The 19,298-nt window shown below is 39.7% G+C and overlaps 1 protein-coding gene across 3 annotated transcripts in view; it reads right to left on the bottom strand.

Annotated features, from left to right (window-relative positions):
• Window positions 1-3,179: 3,179 nt before the first annotated feature.
• Window positions 3,180-19,298, bottom strand: part of LOC123750938 (fibroblast growth factor receptor-like 1) — a 51,012-nt gene continuing 34,893 nt past the window's right edge. For 2 of the 3 annotated variants that reach the window (XM_069324354.1, XM_069324355.1), the window contains exons 2-6: window positions 16,975-17,736; window positions 13,786-13,928; window positions 12,437-12,647; window positions 6,586-6,897; window positions 3,180-5,316 (exon numbers count right to left, since the gene is read on the bottom strand). In XM_069324354.1, the coding sequence (XP_069180455.1) occupies window positions 4,871-5,316; window positions 6,586-6,897; window positions 12,437-12,647; window positions 13,786-13,928; window positions 16,975-17,026 (1,164 nt within the window). In that variant the 5' untranslated portion in view covers window positions 17,027-17,736 and the 3' untranslated portion in view covers window positions 3,180-4,870. The remainder of the gene's footprint in view (window positions 5,317-6,585; window positions 6,898-12,436; window positions 12,648-13,785; window positions 13,929-16,974; window positions 17,737-19,298) is intronic. The other variant, XM_069324356.1, reaches the window with a different exon arrangement.

Raw genomic sequence — 19,298 nt, 5'->3', positions numbered from 1 at the left:
GTCACTGGTTGAATGGATTGTGGAGATCGTATGATCATTAGGTCAATCATTCAAACATATTCTCCATTTATTCAAACATATCCATTTCTCCTCCCCCACCACACCCACCCCACACTCACCCCCCACTCACCCCCCACACTACCCCTCATCTTCCCCCCCACACACGCATACACACGGTATTCACCACCACAGTAACTATTGTCAATTCACAGTATTTTCATCACTATTAACATCTTCAGACACCTGTCTTCACTCCCACACACCATCTCCCACACGCCCCACACACCCCCATCTTACCCCATCTCCACCCACATACACATCCCCCTGTGTCCCCACGAACACCCAACCTACACACATCAATTCAACCTTTTTCCACTACACAGCGACCATGGCTACTCTAGTGTGCATATATTCTAAGGCTACTTTCAAATAATAAGACTCTAAGGACTCCGCTACATATCTTCTATCTCCACTGACTTCATGAGGGGGGGTCACTATGTGGGCCGTCTACTCTTAAATGGGAGCAATGGGGCTGACCTCGACCTGCCTACGCAAGTGTACTATCCCACCCCCTCCTCCTCCTATCCCTATTCACAATGCAAGGGTTTGATGAGGCTTGCCCCAGGCGTCTATCCCCGAACCTTGGACAGACAAACGAACAGAAATAATGGTCTTTAGATATATAAAGAGGAATGTCATTGACTTGCTTAGAACTTTAGTAAAGCTAGCTAAATATCTATCAAAACTAATATCATAAAACAATTAGATACAATGAAAACAGCAATAATATAAGAAAATCTAATTGAATGATACATTTCCCCTAATTAAATTAGTCTGAACTGAGAAATATATATCGTTAGCAAACACAATTAAGACAATGCAACAACAGAACAAACATGGCAATTGTTTGCAACACAGTGTAGAAAAATACAGACCTGCAACAAAAATAAATTACATACATGAATGGCCTCACAGATAGTCATGTTTCACGAGGTCATGTTTCAGGCCCCTCAACACATCTATATGTGTCAGGGAGCCACATATATATGTATATATGTGGCTGGGTAAATAACGGGTTGTATATAGCAGCGGAGCACCAGCTACATGACGCCGTGACAATAGGGAGGATAGTGACACTACGTCACTAGAATAGTGAGACAATGTGACATACGAGTGTAACTATTATTGAGAATGGTGAGAATTGGAACTGATCACCTTATAAAGGTGTAAAGTACCATGTATACCCAATAGCCAGTACTCACCAGTTCTCAGTAAACTGTGGTACATCTTCAAGATGTTCCGCCTTACACTTAACACTTAACAATACTCTCTAAAGTAACACACTCCACTCAACACTTAACAATACTCTCTAAAGTATTCCTAGCAAACACCAACTGTTACTTTAGCAGTCTTCGAGTCTTAACTGTTTTGTGTGCTGTCGTTGCTTGGGAGTAGCATTGCACTTACCTCAAACAGTTTTCAGACTATGTTCATTCCATCCAGCGGTCGACCCCCAAAGATTAATTCATTAATTTTAACATGCTCGTCACTGAAAATATGAATTGCTTCGTAGATAACTATATATAAAGAGAGAGAGAGAGAGAGAGAGAGAGAGAGAGAGAGAGAGAGAGAGAGAGAGAGAGAGAGAGAGAGAGAGAGAGAGAGAGAGAGAGAGAGAATATATATATAGAATTGCGATTCGAGCAGAAGTCGTCAGCGAAGCACAGTTCATGAAAGATTCGAACGTAATAAACTGAGTCGTGTGTAAAAAAAAAAATCATTAAATAAACATGGGTTTTGGAGCTGCATGACATCACTTTCGCCTTTATGACGAGGACGAACTGTTTTGTTGATGAGGACGAACTGGTGGTATACGAAAGTACACCAGAAGTTCGTCCACGACTCACAACTGACGACGTTCGAACATTTCCCGACTTGGGAATCGCCGACGACCTCGGTTCGAATCCCACCTCTATATCTGCCCCAGCCACATTATACAAATAAAATATTGTTAGCCTTATCAACAGAAGCCAAATGCTCGTTAATCCAGTCGCCAAACCCCCTCTGTTTATGAATACAAACACGGTTTATACACGACTCACAACTGATGACGTTCGAACACTTTTCGAACAAGTGCTTCGCTGACGTCCTATATTTGAATCGCCGAGCTGTAAATGTTTCACTCACGTACTTCAAATACAAATAATCATTAACAGATCCTAAACACTTCACCCCATCTTAAACTACGTCTATCTGTACATAAAACTTTAATATATAACAATAAAAATATGTAAATGAGAACAAACATTTTTTTAATACACTACACGTTAAAATTGATGAATGCACCTTAGAGACGCTGCAAGTTAAACGATTCTGGCTTCATGACAGCTTGAATAACTGACAAGAAACTGGAAAAATTAACTAGTCTAAATTAGGTCTTAATATACACCAAACTCTAATATATATAATTCTGTTAATAGAATTATGAAAGCAAATACTGATTTTGAATGTAGAACGCTTTAATACTGATGAATGTGTCTTAAGGGTCGGCTGTAGCATGGATGAAGGTATATGTTCACTGGTTTGCAGGGTTCGTCTCTGAGCGTATATATATATATATACTGACATATCGGTACAGCAATCAGTGTATATAAGGACATGAGGGGAGGTACATCTCTCTCTCTCTCTCTCTCTCTCTCTCTCTCTCTCTCTCTCTCTCTCTCTCTCTCTCTCTCTCTCTCTCTCTCTCTGTAGATTTCATTTATGCAAGAATAATCATAAAAAGAAACATGACTTGGTTATATCGTTCTGTCGTTTCATTTTCCTAGTGAATACTTACACATGTTCACGTAGATATGTCGCTCAGCTCTCAGTTTATATACCGTGGCATGTGAGGCGGCGCTCTAAAGGTATATTCACTCACAGATGGGGTTCAGCTCTTAGTATATATATATACTTTTCTGGCCAGAGATATTCCTGGGATGATATAAATAGGTGCAGTGTGTATTTGGTGCACCTCGCAGCGTATATCTATCTACATATAAGGTATATATATAAAGCAATTATGAATATACCGTAAGATGTGAATCTGCAGAGTATAATCACTTTACCAAGCACTTCAATACATTTTTGTTAAAATACATTTTGATCTTGTAGAGGAAATAAATGAAACTCATAGATAGTATTTCCACTCATTCTTACATTTATGTATCCAAACATTACAGTGACCTCTGTAACCTTGTCTTACAGAGACAACCTTGGTGAACAAACACACACTGATACAAAAGTTTGTAAAACAACATTCAGGAAACCCCCCTTTACTGAAGGAGTTTGTTCGAGCACTATACATTCTGAGGCTTATGATGGATATAAATAATAAACATAACAGTGTTATGTAAACTCACACAGTGGTAAACTCATGGAAACAGTTTACCAGCCATTGTAAATTTCACTAGACGAGTTGTAAACACGAACGAAAATAGAAAGCCTCTAGTGGGACTCGTGTGATTAAACAGGTCATTTGGTAGTAACACATTAATTGATAGTTTACAACATTGAATTAAACAAAAATATCTTGAGGCAGTATACAGGATGGGACAAACTAAACAAAAAAAAACAATAAGTATTAGTTATTCTGAATAAAATTACAATATTCGATATGTATTTTAAGTTTAAAATTTCAGACTAAATCTTAGCTTGGTGTATTTCAAACAAAGATTATCGTAAACAAAATTAATAATTGTGGGAAAAAATGTAAAAAACCAGCTATTTGGAAAACATTACATAACCTCGATTCAGAACTTAAATTAATAACACAGAAATAGAAATCACCTCTTAGGGTAGTAATCACTATGCAAGAAACTCAAGGTGATTTGCCATCAGAAATCACAAGAAGTAAATGAGTTCATTATTTATGAAACAATATATCAATCTCTATATATATCAATCTGTGGATTTTGGCTCAGAAAATTTCATGCGTCACGTGGCCATTGACGTATTGACGTCAGTGAGAGCCGTGATATTGACGTCGTGACTTGACGTCGTGACTTGACGTCGAGATATGCCTTCAAATATACTGCAAAAAAATTGACTTCAAATCGTTATCTGCTGAGTTGTGTGCACCAAAGCCGATAAGAATTGTATTTTATTTCTGAAATATTCAACGAATTGGAACTTCTGGGTCGGAAATTCTTTACGGTATGTCCTCTGAAAAGTAAAAATGGTTCTGACTGAAGCTTTGACATTTTTTTTCCACAATAAGAATTCTTCCCGGGTCAATTATGTGCGATGTTCAACACCTATAAAACTCAGGAAAAAAATTATATTTCGTCTGCAATTTATGCTATATAATATAATCTTATCCAACACAATTTTTGAGCATTTAACACTGGCCACATTATCCTCAACGCAGCCGTTTAAAATGGAAATTAAAAGTTTTAGAAAATAGTAGAATTAACGGCCTTTTAATCCAAATTCAAGAGTAAGTTTCCTAAAGGCATATATGTGATGAAATACAAAACTTAGATTTACATTAACCTGAAGCTTTGCGTGAAGAACATTGCATTTTTGAGGCTGCATATACAGAATATTGCAATACAAAAATGGTTTATAATGCACATGTAAGATTATGCATTTATTCAATGGAAGCTTCCAGCTTGAGACTCTAAGCATATTATACAAAATGATAAAACTCAGGGTTAATACACAATGTGTGAGTGTGTGTGTGTGTGTGTGTGTGTGTGTGTGTGTGTGTGTGTGTGTGTGTGTGTGTGTGTGTGTGTGTGTGTGTGTGTGTGTGTGTGTGTGTGTGTGTGTGTGTGTGTGTGTGTGTGTGTGTGTATGTGTGTGTGTGTGTGTGTATGTGTATGTGTTAGTGTGAACCAATTATATCGCTTAATCTGAATGCAGTGTGGAGAATTGAAGCAGACAGAGTAAGCAAGGCAGGATGACCCTGCTTATCAATGCCTTCAGAATCTGTTCCTCTCCGCCGCCAGGGAACCGAACCCGGTTGTCTCCTGTAAGAGGGCCGTCGGCCCCGGCTCTCACAAGGATAGCGATGAGGTAGAGACACCTCACGCACCCTTGCTATGAGTCCAGACGCCGAGTTCCTCCTGCTTCTAGTCCTTCTTCTGGGACGATGTACCTCACCTACGTCGCTTGGAATGAAGAAAGGCTCTCCAACACATGCCTGGGCTGTGAGGGGGTTGGCGTGGACCATCACTATACTGAGTACCACCGCCAGGAGTACTCCCCAGGCAGGGGGAGGCTCTGTTGTCGTCGCTCCGCCCGTGTGCATTGCTGCTGGGTGCTCGTCTGCTGAGATATAAATGAATAAATAACAATAATGAGAAAATGAGACTGTGAGGAGGCTCGAACCTTCCACCTCAGCATTGCCAAGTGCATTCACAGATTCGCTATATATATATATCACGTTAGTGTGATTTCTGTGTGGGATTAATAATAATAATAAGCATAATTTGCACTCAAGCAAAACAATGCAAAGAACGGAATACATATGTATAGTTCTGGTGTATACGTTGTGAATGTATATGTATATTCTCACAAAATATGTCGAAAACAAACAAAAGGGAAGATTTATTGTCACATTCTGATGTTCTCAGAGACTGTGTCAGTAGATTTGTGTTGTCTATAGAGACAGTTCTTACTCCTGGGAGATGAAACTGGAGAAGTGAGGTTGAATGAACTAAACAAGAAATGGCCAAGAAATAGACAAGAATTGAACAAGAAATGGACAAGAAATGGACAAGGGAAGAAATGGCTCTTGTGGATTTGTTCAAGAAATGAACAACTACCATGCCACCAGTACACACAGCCCCGCTCCTGTGCCAGGTAAGTCCAATAGAAGTAGTATACATTGATTGTTTCAAGCGTAGGTTAGACACATATATGTATGAGATTAGGTGGATATGATATATGAGCTACCTCGTATGGGCCAACAGGCCTTCTGCAGTTACCTACATTCTTATGTTCACTCCGGGCTCACCATAGCCCGTGCTACTTGGAACTTGTTGCAGACGAGGAGTCACAATAACGTGGCTGAAATATGTTGACCAAACCACACACTAGAAAGTGAAGGGACGACGACGTTTCGGTCCGTCCTGGACTCAATCGACTTGAGAATGGTCCGAAACGTCGTCGTCCCTTCACCTTCTAGTTTGTGGCTTGGTCAACATATTGGAACTTGTTGTTTCAAGTAACTGAATATAAAACCACAATTATATTAATTGCGACGACGTTTCGGTCCGTCCTGGACTCAATCGACTTGAGAATGGTCCAGAACCGACCGAAACGTCGTCGTCCCTTCACCTTCTAGTTTGTCGTTTGCTCAACATATTGGAACTCGTTTCAAGTAGCTGAATATAAAACCACAATTATATTAATTGGCCACGTACCATTAAGGACGTGGAGGAGGGTCGTGGCAGGGTGCGACTTGAGAATGGTCCAGAACCGACCGAAACGTCGTCGTCCCTTCACCTTCTAGTGTGTGGTCTGGTCAACATATTGGAACTTGTTGTTACAAGTAGCTGAACATAAAACCATAATTATATTAACCATACCACGTACCATTGAGGACGTGGAGGAGCGTCGTGGCGGGATGCAGGTTGGAGGGAAGACAGGTATAGTTTCCCGCGTCTGCGGACTTGGCGTTGGAGATCACCAGAGTAGAAGTGACACTCATCTCACTGCCCTGCCCGCCCCGCCTCGACACCGTAAACTTCACTCTCGGGTTGTCGTACTCCAGCAGCCGCTCCCCAGAGTGGTACCAGAAGATGTAATCGGGAAGCTGAACGGTTGAGCTCACTTTGCACTCGAGACGAGCGGTGGATCCACTCCTCACGTACTTGTCCGCCGCGCCGGTCACCTCCACTTGCGGCACTGCGGAAGGGTGGACAGGATAGTTAGTTTTGGAGGCGGAAATGTGGAGAACGGAAGGTTAGGATGAGGCTATCACTTCCTGCAGGTCGGTGTTCAATCCCCCACGACCGTCCACAAGTGGTTGGACACCATTCCTTTATCCCACCCGTCCCATCCCAAATCCTTATCCTGATCCCGTCCCAAGTGATAAATAGTCGTAATGACTGGGCGTTTAACCCCCCCCCCCTGATAGTTTCCTCCCTCATTGCGGCTCTCTGGATGATTGGAGGATTACCTGTGGCACTGAGAATGATTGGAGGATTACCTGCGGCACTGAGAATGATTGGAGGATTACCTGCGGCACTGAGAATGATTGGAGGATTACCTGCGGCACTGAGAATGATTGGAGGATTACCTGTGGCACTGAGAATGATTGGAGGATTACCTGTGGCACTGAGAATGATTGGAGGATTACCTGCGGCACTGAGAATGATTGGAGGATTACCTGTGGCACTGAGAATGATTGGAGGATTACCTGCGGCACTGAGAATGATTGGAGGATTACCTGTGGCACTGAGAATGATTGGAGGATTACCTGTGGCACTGAGAATGATTGGAGGATTACCTGTGGCACTGAGAATGATTGGAGGATTACCTGTGGCACTGAGAATGATTGGAGGATTACCTGCGGCACTGAGAATGATTGGAGGATTACCTGTGGCACTGAGAATGATTGGAGGATTACCTGCGGCACTGAGAATGATTGGAGGATTACCTGTGGCACTGAGAATGATTGGAGGATTACCTGCGGCACTGAGAATGATTGGAGGATTACCTGTGGCATTGAGAATGATTGGAGGATTACCTGTGGCACTGAGAATGATTGGAGGATTACCTGTGGCACTGAGAATGCTTGGAAGATTACCTGCGGCACTGAGAATGATTGGAGGATTACCTGTGGCACTGAGAATGATTGGAGGATTACCTGCGGCACTGAGAATGATTGGAGGATTACCTGTGGCACTGAGAATGATTGGAGGATTACCTGTGGCACTGAGAATGATTGGAGGATTACCTGTGGCACTGAAAATGATTGGAGGATTACCTGTGGCACTGAGAATGATTGGAGGATTACCTGCGGCACTGAGAATGATTGGAGGATTACCTGTGGCACTGAGAATGATTGGAGGATTACCTGTGGCACTGAAAATTATTGGTGGATTACCTGCGGCACTGAGAATGATTGGAGGATTACCTGCGGCACTGAAAATGATTGGAGGATTACCTGTGGCACTGAGAATGATTGGAGGATTACCTGCGGCACTGAGAATGATTGGAAGATTACCTGTGGCACTGCGGTTCTACCTGTGTGAATAGACCTAGAGGCTCCGTTGACGTCCAGAGTTAATACCAGCTAGAGTGTGAGGTAGTTAGGCTACTTGACCTTACACTCGAGAGCTTCTGGGTTATATGACAAACTTGAACTTGAACTTGAACCCGTCAGACTCCCTGCGGGTTCAGTGGAGTCCCCCCTAAGGTGATGCAACCCAAGTCGTGGTGGTACAGGGGTAAGGAGTATGCCTTGATTGATCTATAGGTATCGATTGATTGAGTCACCTCATAGCATCAATCGATTTTATTATTATTATTGATTTTTGTTTTTGTTGTAATTTCAGGCATTTTTTTTACGTATAAATGTTTCGCTTTTATTTCATTTACATCAAAAGAATAGACAGAGATGTGCATATACACAGACCTTTTTTACACAGAGTAAGTATATATATATATAAAGATCTTTATACACATATATATAAACACAATCTACAGTATATACGATTTTTACACTGAGATTTTTATATATATATGCAGAAAAAACCACATGTGAAAAATAGAGAATGCTTAAGGCGTTTTCGGCTAATTCGCCTTCATCAGTGCAAAGTAGCATGAAAGTAGCATTCATTCTACTTTGCTCTGATGAAGGCGAATTAGCCGAAAACGCATTAAGCATTCTCTATTTTTCACATGTGGTTTTTCTGCATACTTGGATCAGTGTTTTTGTGATCATTGTTGCATATATATATATATATATATATATATATATATATATATATATATATATATATATATATATATATATATATATATATATATATATGTATATATATATATATATATATATATATATATATATATATATATGTCGTACCTAGTAGCCAGAACTCACTTCTCAGCCTACTATGCAAGGCCGAATTTGCCTAATAAGCCAAGTTTTCATGAATTAATTGTTTTTCGACTACCTAACCTACCTAACCTAACCTAACCTAACTTTTTTGGCTACCTAACCTAACCTAACCTATAAAGATAGGTTAGGTTAGGTTAGGTAGGGTTGGTTAGGTTCGGTCATATATCTACGTTAATTTTAACTCCAATAAAAAAAAATTGACCTCATATATAAAGAAATGGGTAGCTTTATCATTTCATAGGAAAAAAGTTAGAGAAAGTATATTAATTCAGGAAAACTTGGCTTATTAGGCAAATCGGGCCTTGCATAGTAGGCTGAGAAGTGCGTTCTGGCTACTAGGTACGACATATATATATATATATATATATATATATATATATATATATGTCGTACCTAGTAGCCAGAACGTACTTCTCGGCCTACTATGCAAGGCCAGATTTGCCTAATAAGCCAAATTTTCCTGAATTAATATATTTTCTCTAATTTTTTTCTTATGAAATGATAAAGCAATCCATTTCATTATGTATGAGGTCAATTTTTTTTATTGGAGTTAAAATTAACGTAGATATGTGACTGAACCTAACCAACCCTACCTAACCTAACCTAACCTATCTTTATAGGTTAGGCTAGGTTAGGTAGCCGAAAAAGTTAGGTTAGGTTAGGTTAGGTAGGTTAGGTAGTCGAAAAACAATTAACTCATGAAAAGTTGGCTTATTAGGCAAATTGGGCCTCGCATAGTAGGCTGAGAAGGGCGTTCTGGCTACTAGGTACGACATATATATATATATATATATATATATATATATATATATATATATATATATATATATATGTCGTACCTAGTAGCCAGAACGCACTTTTTGGCCTACTATGCAAGGCCCGATTTGCCTAATATGCCAAGTTTTCCTGAATTAATATATTTTCTCTAATTTTTTTCTTATGAAATGATAAAGCTACCCATTTCATTATGTATGAGGTCAATTTTTTTTTATTGGAGTTAAAATTAATGTAGATATATGACCGAACCTAACCAACCCTACCTAACCTAACCTAACCTATCTTTATAGGTTAGGTTGGGTTAGGTAGCCGAAAAAGTTAGGTTAGGTTAAGTTAGGTAGGTTAGGTAGTCGAAAAACAATTAATTCATGAAAACTTGGCTTATTAGGCAAATTGGGCCATGCATAGTAGGCTGAGAAGTGCATTCTGGCTACTAAGTACGACATATATATATATATATATATATATATATATATATATATATATATATATATATATATATATATATATATATATATATGTCGTACCTAGTAGCCAGAACTCACTTCTCAGCCTACTATGCAAGGCCCGATTTGCCTAATAAGCCAAGTTTTCATGAATTAATGTTTTTTCGTCTACCTAACCTACCTAACCTAACCTAACCTAGCTTTTTTTGGCTACCTAACCTAACCTTACCTATATATATAGGTTAGGTTAGGTTAGGTAGGGTTGGTTAGGTTCGGTCATATATCTACGTTAATTTTAACTCCAATAAAAAAAAATTGACCTCATACATAGTGAAAAGGGTAGCTTTATCATTTCATAAGAAAAAAATTATAGTAAATATATTAATTCAGGAAAACTTGGCTTATTAGGCAAATCGGGCCTTGAACAGTAGGCTGAGAAGTGAGTTCTGGCTACTAGGTACGACATATATATATATATATATATATATATATATATATATATATATATATATATATATATATATATATATATATATATATATATATAGCACTGAGAATGATTGAAACAATATATACATAATATATATATATATATATATATATATATATATATATATATATATATATATATATATATATATATATATATATATATATATATATATATATTTGTAGTTCGTTAAGGGGGCCAAACAACCCGCTGCTATCATCCATGGGGCCAGATTCACGAAGCAGTTACGCAAGTACTTACGAACGTGTTCATCTTTCCTCAATCTTTGACGGCTTTGGTTACATTTATTAAATAGTTTACAAGCATGAAAACTTCCCACTCAACTGTTGTTATTGTTATAAACAGCCTCCTGGTGCTTCGGAGCTCATTAACTGCTTAATAATTGTAAACAAATCCGCCAAAGATTGAGGAAAGATGTACAGGTTCGTAAGTGTTTGCGTAACTTCTTCGTGAATCTAGCCCCCCCTCCCCCAGGCTCTTTAAGAAGCTCATAACTACGTAGTGAAGATGAAAGGCAATTAAGACACACCTTTCCCTTATGTGTCGTATGAGGGGCCTCAACCAATGAGAAGCCGGAGTTTTGGAGTGGATAAGTAGGAGGCTTTCATCTCTCCATTTATCACATATAATCGGTGACAGCTAATTAGAACGCACAAAGTCGGGCTCCAATTAGGCCGTTAGATCTCAATACATTGAGAAGGATCGCGAACGACGGATCTGTCAAAGAGGATCGTTCGTCTGATATGTAACCTCATTATCACTTTGCAAAGTGGAAGGTGCCGACATTGAGGGGATTATCAGAGCAACGGTGAGTAAGAGGAGCAGTCAAGTGAACTGTAATTACTTGATGTACTTGCAGAGGGGGCTGAGTTATGGTTAATGGATTAAAATCTGCACTCTGGATACTCCCAAGCAATTGCCTTAGACTTTATTATCTATAAATGGTGATTTAGTTGAACCTAACAATTAGATTAATCAATTAGATTGATTAGATTAATTAGACAATTAGGTGATCCTCGTGCTAGTTAAGTCACTTACAAACCACATTAAAAGTTCAAAATAACATTGCATTCACTTTCACCCTGAGGAGGCTCGAACCCAGTACCACCGGAGTGGAAAACGGGAGTTTGACCGACCAGTAATAGGCACAATTTGTAGGAATACCAGTTCAACTGGCTCTCACAAGCACCAGGCATCGGCTGAATGATTACAAGCACCAGCTGGATGATTACAAGCACCAGCTGGATGATTACAAGCACAAGCTGGATGATTACAAGCACCAGCTGGATGATTACAAGCCCCAGCTGGATGATTACAAGCACCAGCTGGATGATTACAAGCACCAGCTGGATGGTTACAAGCCCCAGCTGGATGATTACAAGCACCAGCTGGATGGTTACAAGCACCAGCTGAATGATTACAAGCACCAGCTGGATGATTACAAGCACCAGCTGGATGATTACAAGCACCAGCTGGATGATTACAAGCACCAGCTGAATGATTACAAGCCCCAGCTGGATGATTACAAGCACCAGCTGGATGATTACAAGCCCCAGCAGAAAGCAACAAGTAACCGTGACTCACCAATGACGTTAAGATGGACCAGCATTGACATCTTTGGCTCGGTGGAGATCTGGCACTCATAGGTGCCAGCGTCGCGGTCCTGGACGTACTTGATGACCAGCGTCCAGGTGCCTGTATCAGGGGTGAAGTGTACGGTCAACCGCTCGTCCCTGACGAAGGTGTAGCGGTCCACCGTCAGGATGTCCGCGTCCCTCTGCCTCACCCAAGACACCTGTAGGAGGGACACCCAAGTCAAGACACCTGTAGGAGGGACACCCAAGTCAAGACACCTGTAGGAGGGACACCCAAGTCAAGACACCTGTAGGAGGGACACCCATGTCAAGACACCTGTAGGAGGGACACCCAAGTCAAGACACCTGTAGGAGGGACACCCAAGTCAGGACCCTGAATGCATTGATTAGTTAACACACACACACTGTAAATATGATTTAAAACGTGTAATGGTATTTTTTTTACACAATGAGGCAGATAAGATTATATCTCTGTGAATGATTGGAGAGGAATAGGTTCATGTGAACTATCTACAGTGTGTTTTATATATTCGTATAGTTCAAAGTGATGTTTAATATTATTTAAAACGTGTAATGGTATTTTTTTTTTACACAATGAGGCAGGATAGATTATATCTCTGTGAATGATTGGAGAGGAATAGGTTTATGTGAACTATCAGAGAACGTTCATCAAGTGCTGGAAATAATGATTAAATTTGTCGAGAAAGCTATTTTAGATATACCCGAAGGACTTCATATCTAGCACCTCTCATTTCATAAGTACATAAGAACAAAGGTAACTGCAGAAAGCCTCTTGGCCCATACGAGGCAGCTCCTATTTATAAGATTTTTGAGACATGAGATTTCATTCTCATAAATCAGCTTATATCTAATTAAGTCGTAACATCTGCATAACAAACCAATTTACATGACCAAATCTACCAGTTTACAAGATAAATTCTACCAGTTTACATTGAATTTAAGACAATCTAATTCATCAATGTACGAGATAACATAGGATTTAACGATGAATTCAAATAAACAACAAAGCTGCCCAGGGCACAAAATTAAAGTTAGACGTTTAATAAATTAATAAAGAATAAAGAACATGTCAGGAAAGATGATAATAACTCATAATTAATAATGAATGAAATGGGTAATAAATCCCCCCCCCCTCCTAAAAAAACAAATTAATACAAACACAAAAAAATATTACATCCCTTCACTATTAACACCTCAAACTTTGGCGTTTAAGAAGAAAAAAAATAATAAAAACTTAAGTAAGAAATACAATTTTGAGTTACAAAAAAAAATACAAAAAAGTCTGTTTTAGACTTTTGTGGATTTTGAGGCACTAACCGACTTGTCTCCAAGCTGATTGACGGTGCAGGGAAGGTAGGCGACGGTGTCCTGGTGTACGGTGATGTTCAGGGGCTGAGGGCTGGGGAAGTAGGGACCCATGTACAGCCCTGTGCCCGCCCCTGCCTCCCCCACCATGTTCCCTGGGGGAACAGAACCATAAGTAAGATAGATTCAATGAATGATTTGTTGGGCGTGTAAGGACTGGTGTGCTGTTGGTTTTGGTAAGAGACTATTTCTTGTACCGAGATCGATTCCTGCCTGGGTACAATATATATATATATATATATATATATATATATATATATATATATATATATATATATATATATATATATATATATATATATATATATATATATATATATATATATATTAGTATATTTTGGTAGCAGTCTTTCCTGTAGACATATATTATTAAATATGACCGAAAAAGTAAGATTAATAATTCTAACACGAATTTTCTCAATCTTTCGTACATTACGCTTCACTGTTGGAGGTAAATCAAAAATCACTTCTCCAAAATTCATTTTTATTTCTAGTCTGACGCGACACGGGCGCGTTTCGTAAAACTTATTACATTTTCAAAGACTTCACAAATACACAACTGATTAGAACGTATCTCTGATTTTATATCTACATTTGAGTGAGGTGGGAGGGGTGATGTGGCATTAACACAAGACAGAACAAGAGGGGATATTAATAGGGTATTAAAAGTATCAACACAAGACAGAACAGAAACAATGGGTATTGAATAGAAGTGTTTGTAGAAAGCCTATTGGTCCATATTTCTTGATGCTTCTATATTGGAGCGGAGTCTTGAGGTGGGTAGAATATAGTTGTGCAATAATTGGCTGTTGATTGCTGGTGTTGACTTCTTGATGTGTAGTGCCTCGCAAACGTCAAGCCGCCTGCTATCGCTGTATCTATCGATGATTTCTGTGTTGTTTACTAGGATTTCTCTGGCGATGGTTTGGTTATGGGAAGAGATTATATGTTCCTTAATGGAGCCCTGTTGCTCCAACAGGGCTCCATTAAGGAACATATAATCTCTTCCCATAACCAAACCATCGCCAGAGAAATCCTAGTAAACAACACAGAAATCATCGATAGATACAGCGATAGCAGGCGGCTTGACGTTTGCGAGGCACTACATATATATATATATATATATATATATATATATATATATATATATATATATATATATATATATATATATATATATATATATATATATATATATTTACACCTTGATTTCCAGACGTAAGGAATGCAATTAACAAGACAATTTTGCGAATTAAGGAGGTCGTTGATTTAAAAAAAAATTGTAATTAAAATGTCAGAATTTTTTTGAAGTAGTTGTACAAAATGTGTGGGTTTTTCAGAGCTGTGAGTAATGACAAAAATCCGCCAGGCCTACAACTTTACTGACGGCATTTAAAATGATTAATTATGCATTGTAAACAGCATTCAATCATTGTCGATTGTTTTAAAACAATCGGGGTGTTGTTGTGAGCCAAGCAGTGTGTGTGTGTGTGTGTGAGTGTGTGTACTCACCTATTTGTGCTTGCGGGGGTTGAGCTTTGGCTCTTTGGTCCCGCCTCTCAACTGTCAATCAACTGGTGTACAGATTCCTGAGCCTACTGGGCTCTATCATATCTACATTTAAAACTGTGTATGGAGTCAGCCTCCACCACATCACTGCCTAATGCATTCCATCCGTTAACTACTCTGACACTAAAAAAGTTCCTTCTAACGTCTCTGTGGCTCATGTGAGTACTCAGTTTCCACCTGTGTCCCCTTGTTCGCGTCCCACCAGTGTTGAATAGTTTATCCTTGTTTACCCGGTCGATTCCTCTGAGGATTTTGTAGGTTGTGATCATGTCTCCCCTTACTCTTCTGTCTTCCAGTGTCGTAAGTGTGTGTGTGTGTGTGTGTGTGTGTGTGTGTGTGTGTGTGTGTGTGTGTGTGTGTGTGTGTGTGTGTGTGTGTGTGTGTGTGTGTGTGTGTGTGTGTGTGTGTGTGTGTGTGTGTGTGTGTGTGTGTACTCACCTATTTGTGCTTGTGGGGGTTGAGCTTTGGCTCTTTGGTCCCGCCTCTCAATTGTCAATCAATTGGTGTGTGTGTTTGTGTGTGTGTGTGTGTACTCACCTTACTGGGCGTTGAGCTACGGCTCTTAGGTCCCGCCTCTCAACCCTTTATCAACTGATGTATAGGTTCCAGAGGAAACTACTGAGAATTGACATATTTACATTTAAACTGAGAGAAAGTAAGACAATAAATGGAAGCTGAAAACGCATATGGATTGAAAAACTCTATGGAAACTCTCGTAGCCTCTTCGAGTAGTCAACAAGAGGAATGCACTGAAAGAAGAAGTTGTAGAAGCCTCGAACAAATCCACATTTTTTTTTTTTTTTGAGATATATACAAGAGTTGTTACATTCTTGTACAGCCACTAGTACGCGCAGCGTTTCGGGTAATGAGGGTTCGAACCTACATCCGAGAGACATAATCACAATAACACGCTATTGTGATTTCTGTGTGTATTGTAGAAGCCACCTTTATCCATAACCTTAGAGTCGACAAAGAATTCCAACATTAGGACAGGTAAATGATAACGAAATGGGCACAGGGATAGTAGACGAGATGTTAAAAGCTAGTCTTCACTTCCCCGTAGACCATGGCTAGTGCATACGGGAGGATAGATATTTACCTGTTAGGTAAGTACCTAGTACGTGATGGTTGAGCCGCACGGCACATGATAGTTAGGAAAGACAATAGATGACGGGTGAGCTACTCAATAGATGATGGATGACCACTACAATAGATGATGTATGGCCAACACAACACATTACGGTTCCCTAAACTGCAGCAAAATCTATTTCGACAGCTGCTCCTGCGGTCAAGTGAGAAACAGAGACATTTATTTTATATAACAATTAATGACAATTGGAACTATTCTCTCTGCAGGGAGAGAGAGAGAGAGAGAGAGAGAGAGAGAGAGAGAGAGAGAGAGAGAGAGAGAGACAGAGACAGAGAGAGAGAGAGAGAGAGAGAGAGAGAGAGAGAGAGAGAGAGAGAGAGAGAGAGAGAGAGAGAGAGAGAGAGAGAGAGAGAGAGAGAGAGAGAGAGAGAGACAGAGACAGAGACAGAGAGACATTTATCTGTAGGTCAGGGCTAACTTACCTAAGATAAGAACGACAACACACAGTACTAGCGACCAGCTCTCACTCTCCATGCTGGTCTCGATCGATCCCCCGTCTCCCTGACGTTCTTCTATCACTCCTTCTCTCGTTAATCAACTGTTTATTGACCGTCTTCACTTAAATTTAAATTTTAAAGTTATAGTCTTTAACAAATATGTCTTATTTGGTTTTGCTGCATATTATCTTCCATTTTTCCACTTCACGTATTCTTATTTTATTATTTTTTGCTCCATTGCTAGCTTGAGTATTTTTATTATCTACTTTTCCTCTTATTATTAGTGTATTTATGAGAATTTATGAGAATTCTCAGGAAGAGGAACGACTCCTCCTCATTTTGCACTTTCTCATTACTTCATATTTTCTGTTAAGACACCAATAAATGGCCCTCAAACACGGGGTCTGACACCGCCACATCTTCTCTGCTTAAGCAACTTCAGACCACATCCCTGCATCTTCAGCAGCAGGGAGGATTAAAGGATTAAATCCGATAAATCTTGATCAAATCCGTGCATCATCAACACCGATGGAAACGGATTTATTTCCGAATCCGCTCTGCTCTGGCCGTCAGCACTGATGAAAGGCGAATTCTTACCAGATTGTTGCATCATTAAGATCGAGAGGAGAGGAAGCAGCAGCAGCAGCATCCGGATGTGTTGGAGGCTGGGGAGGACTTAGCATCATTCCTCTCCTGTCATTGTTCTTCCTAGAACTTGACCATCTGACCAGGAAAGGAATTTTCATTCTGAAAAAAAATAATTGATGTGTTTATTACGTTAGATCGCTGGGATTTACTTAATATGAATACTTACTTTTAATAACAGATTAATCATTGGCATTGGTACACGTTTTTAATGAAATGAACATATGGGGGGGGGGGGGTAATATTGATTTGTTCATCATTTATACCTAATTTTGCCTCGACCTTCTAACTTGTTATAGATTCCAAGCAATTAATATATAATTTGCAGCAATAAACAATATGTTGCAAGAGATATTTCCAATGAGCTATAGAGAAAAAGTAATTTCACTAAAGGAGTTTATATATATAAATATGGAAATGTCCTCATTTCTATCCACATGAGTGGATGTGGAGAGAAATAATGTCAGTGGAGATGCGTATGATGTGAAGACATTTAATGAAGAGTGTATGAGGCCTTCTCGCTCTCATCACAGTGATGAGGCGAGACAGGAAAGGTGTGTGTGAGGGGAAGATGAGGTGAGGATGGTGTTTGTGAGGCTTGACGTTGAGTGTGTGTGTGTGTGTGTGTGTGTGTTTGGAGGAGAGGGAGCGTGAGTGACAACGGGAAATGAAGGATAAGTGTGATGACTCCAGATTAGGAGATTGCTGGGGGAGATAGTGTGGTTTTGTGTGGGTGGAAAAACAAGGAGATGGCGTGGCTTTGTGTGGAGGAAGAGAGAGAGATGCCAACCACTTGGGCTGAACGGTAGAACGACGGTCTCGCTTCATGCAGGTCGGCGTTCAATCCCCGACTATCCAAGTGGTTGGCCACCATTAGGGGGGTAGAAATAGCCTAAGCTACTCTATCCCTTTGAGATGTATTTTTTTCTTGTCTCAATAAACATACTTGAACTTGAACTTGAGAGAGAGATAATGTGGCTTTGTGTGGGGGAAGAGAGAAAGATAATGTGGCTTTGTGTGTGAGAAAACAGGGAGATAGTGTGGTTTTTTTTTGGGGGGAAAACAAGGACATGGTGTGGCTTTGTGAGAGGGAAGAGAGAGAGAGACAGTTTGGCTTTGTGTGGGGGAAGAAAGAGAGATAGTGTGGTTTTGAGTGTCATAATATTCGGTGTAAGGTCAACATAATTATGTAAACACAAACATGAGGTGTTGCACTCGCCATGGCTTGTTTGTAAATTGAAAACTCATCCTAACTAGCATGAAAAAGAAACATTATGAACCACAGAAGAATGTGAACCACTTTTTTGAGCGCTTCGACTGGTCAATAACACTCAAGTGTTCGTTTACCCTCCCTATTCCCCCAGTAGTAATTATAGGGACTTGGTTTTGAAGTTATTTAAAACAAATGGATTGATGTTGACCAGACCACACACTAGAAGTTGAAGGGACGACGACGTTTCGGTCCGTCCTGGACCATTCTCAAGTCGATTGTGACATTCACAATCGACTTGAGAATGGTCCAGGACGGACCGAAACGTCGTCGTCCCTTCAACTTCTAGTGTGTGGTCTGGTCAACTTACTTCAGCCACGTTATTGTGACTCATCGCCTGCAAATGGATTGATGGTGTTATAGGGAATCAAATAGACGAAGAGTTATGGTATAT

Source organism: Procambarus clarkii, chromosome 14 (assembly GCF_040958095.1).
Source record: "Procambarus clarkii isolate CNS0578487 chromosome 14, FALCON_Pclarkii_2.0, whole genome shotgun sequence".
Taxonomy (NCBI): Eukaryota; Metazoa; Arthropoda; class Malacostraca; order Decapoda; family Cambaridae; genus Procambarus; species Procambarus clarkii.
The sequence above is the reverse complement of the archived record's forward strand: the minus strand, read 5'-3'. Positions and strand labels throughout refer to the sequence as shown.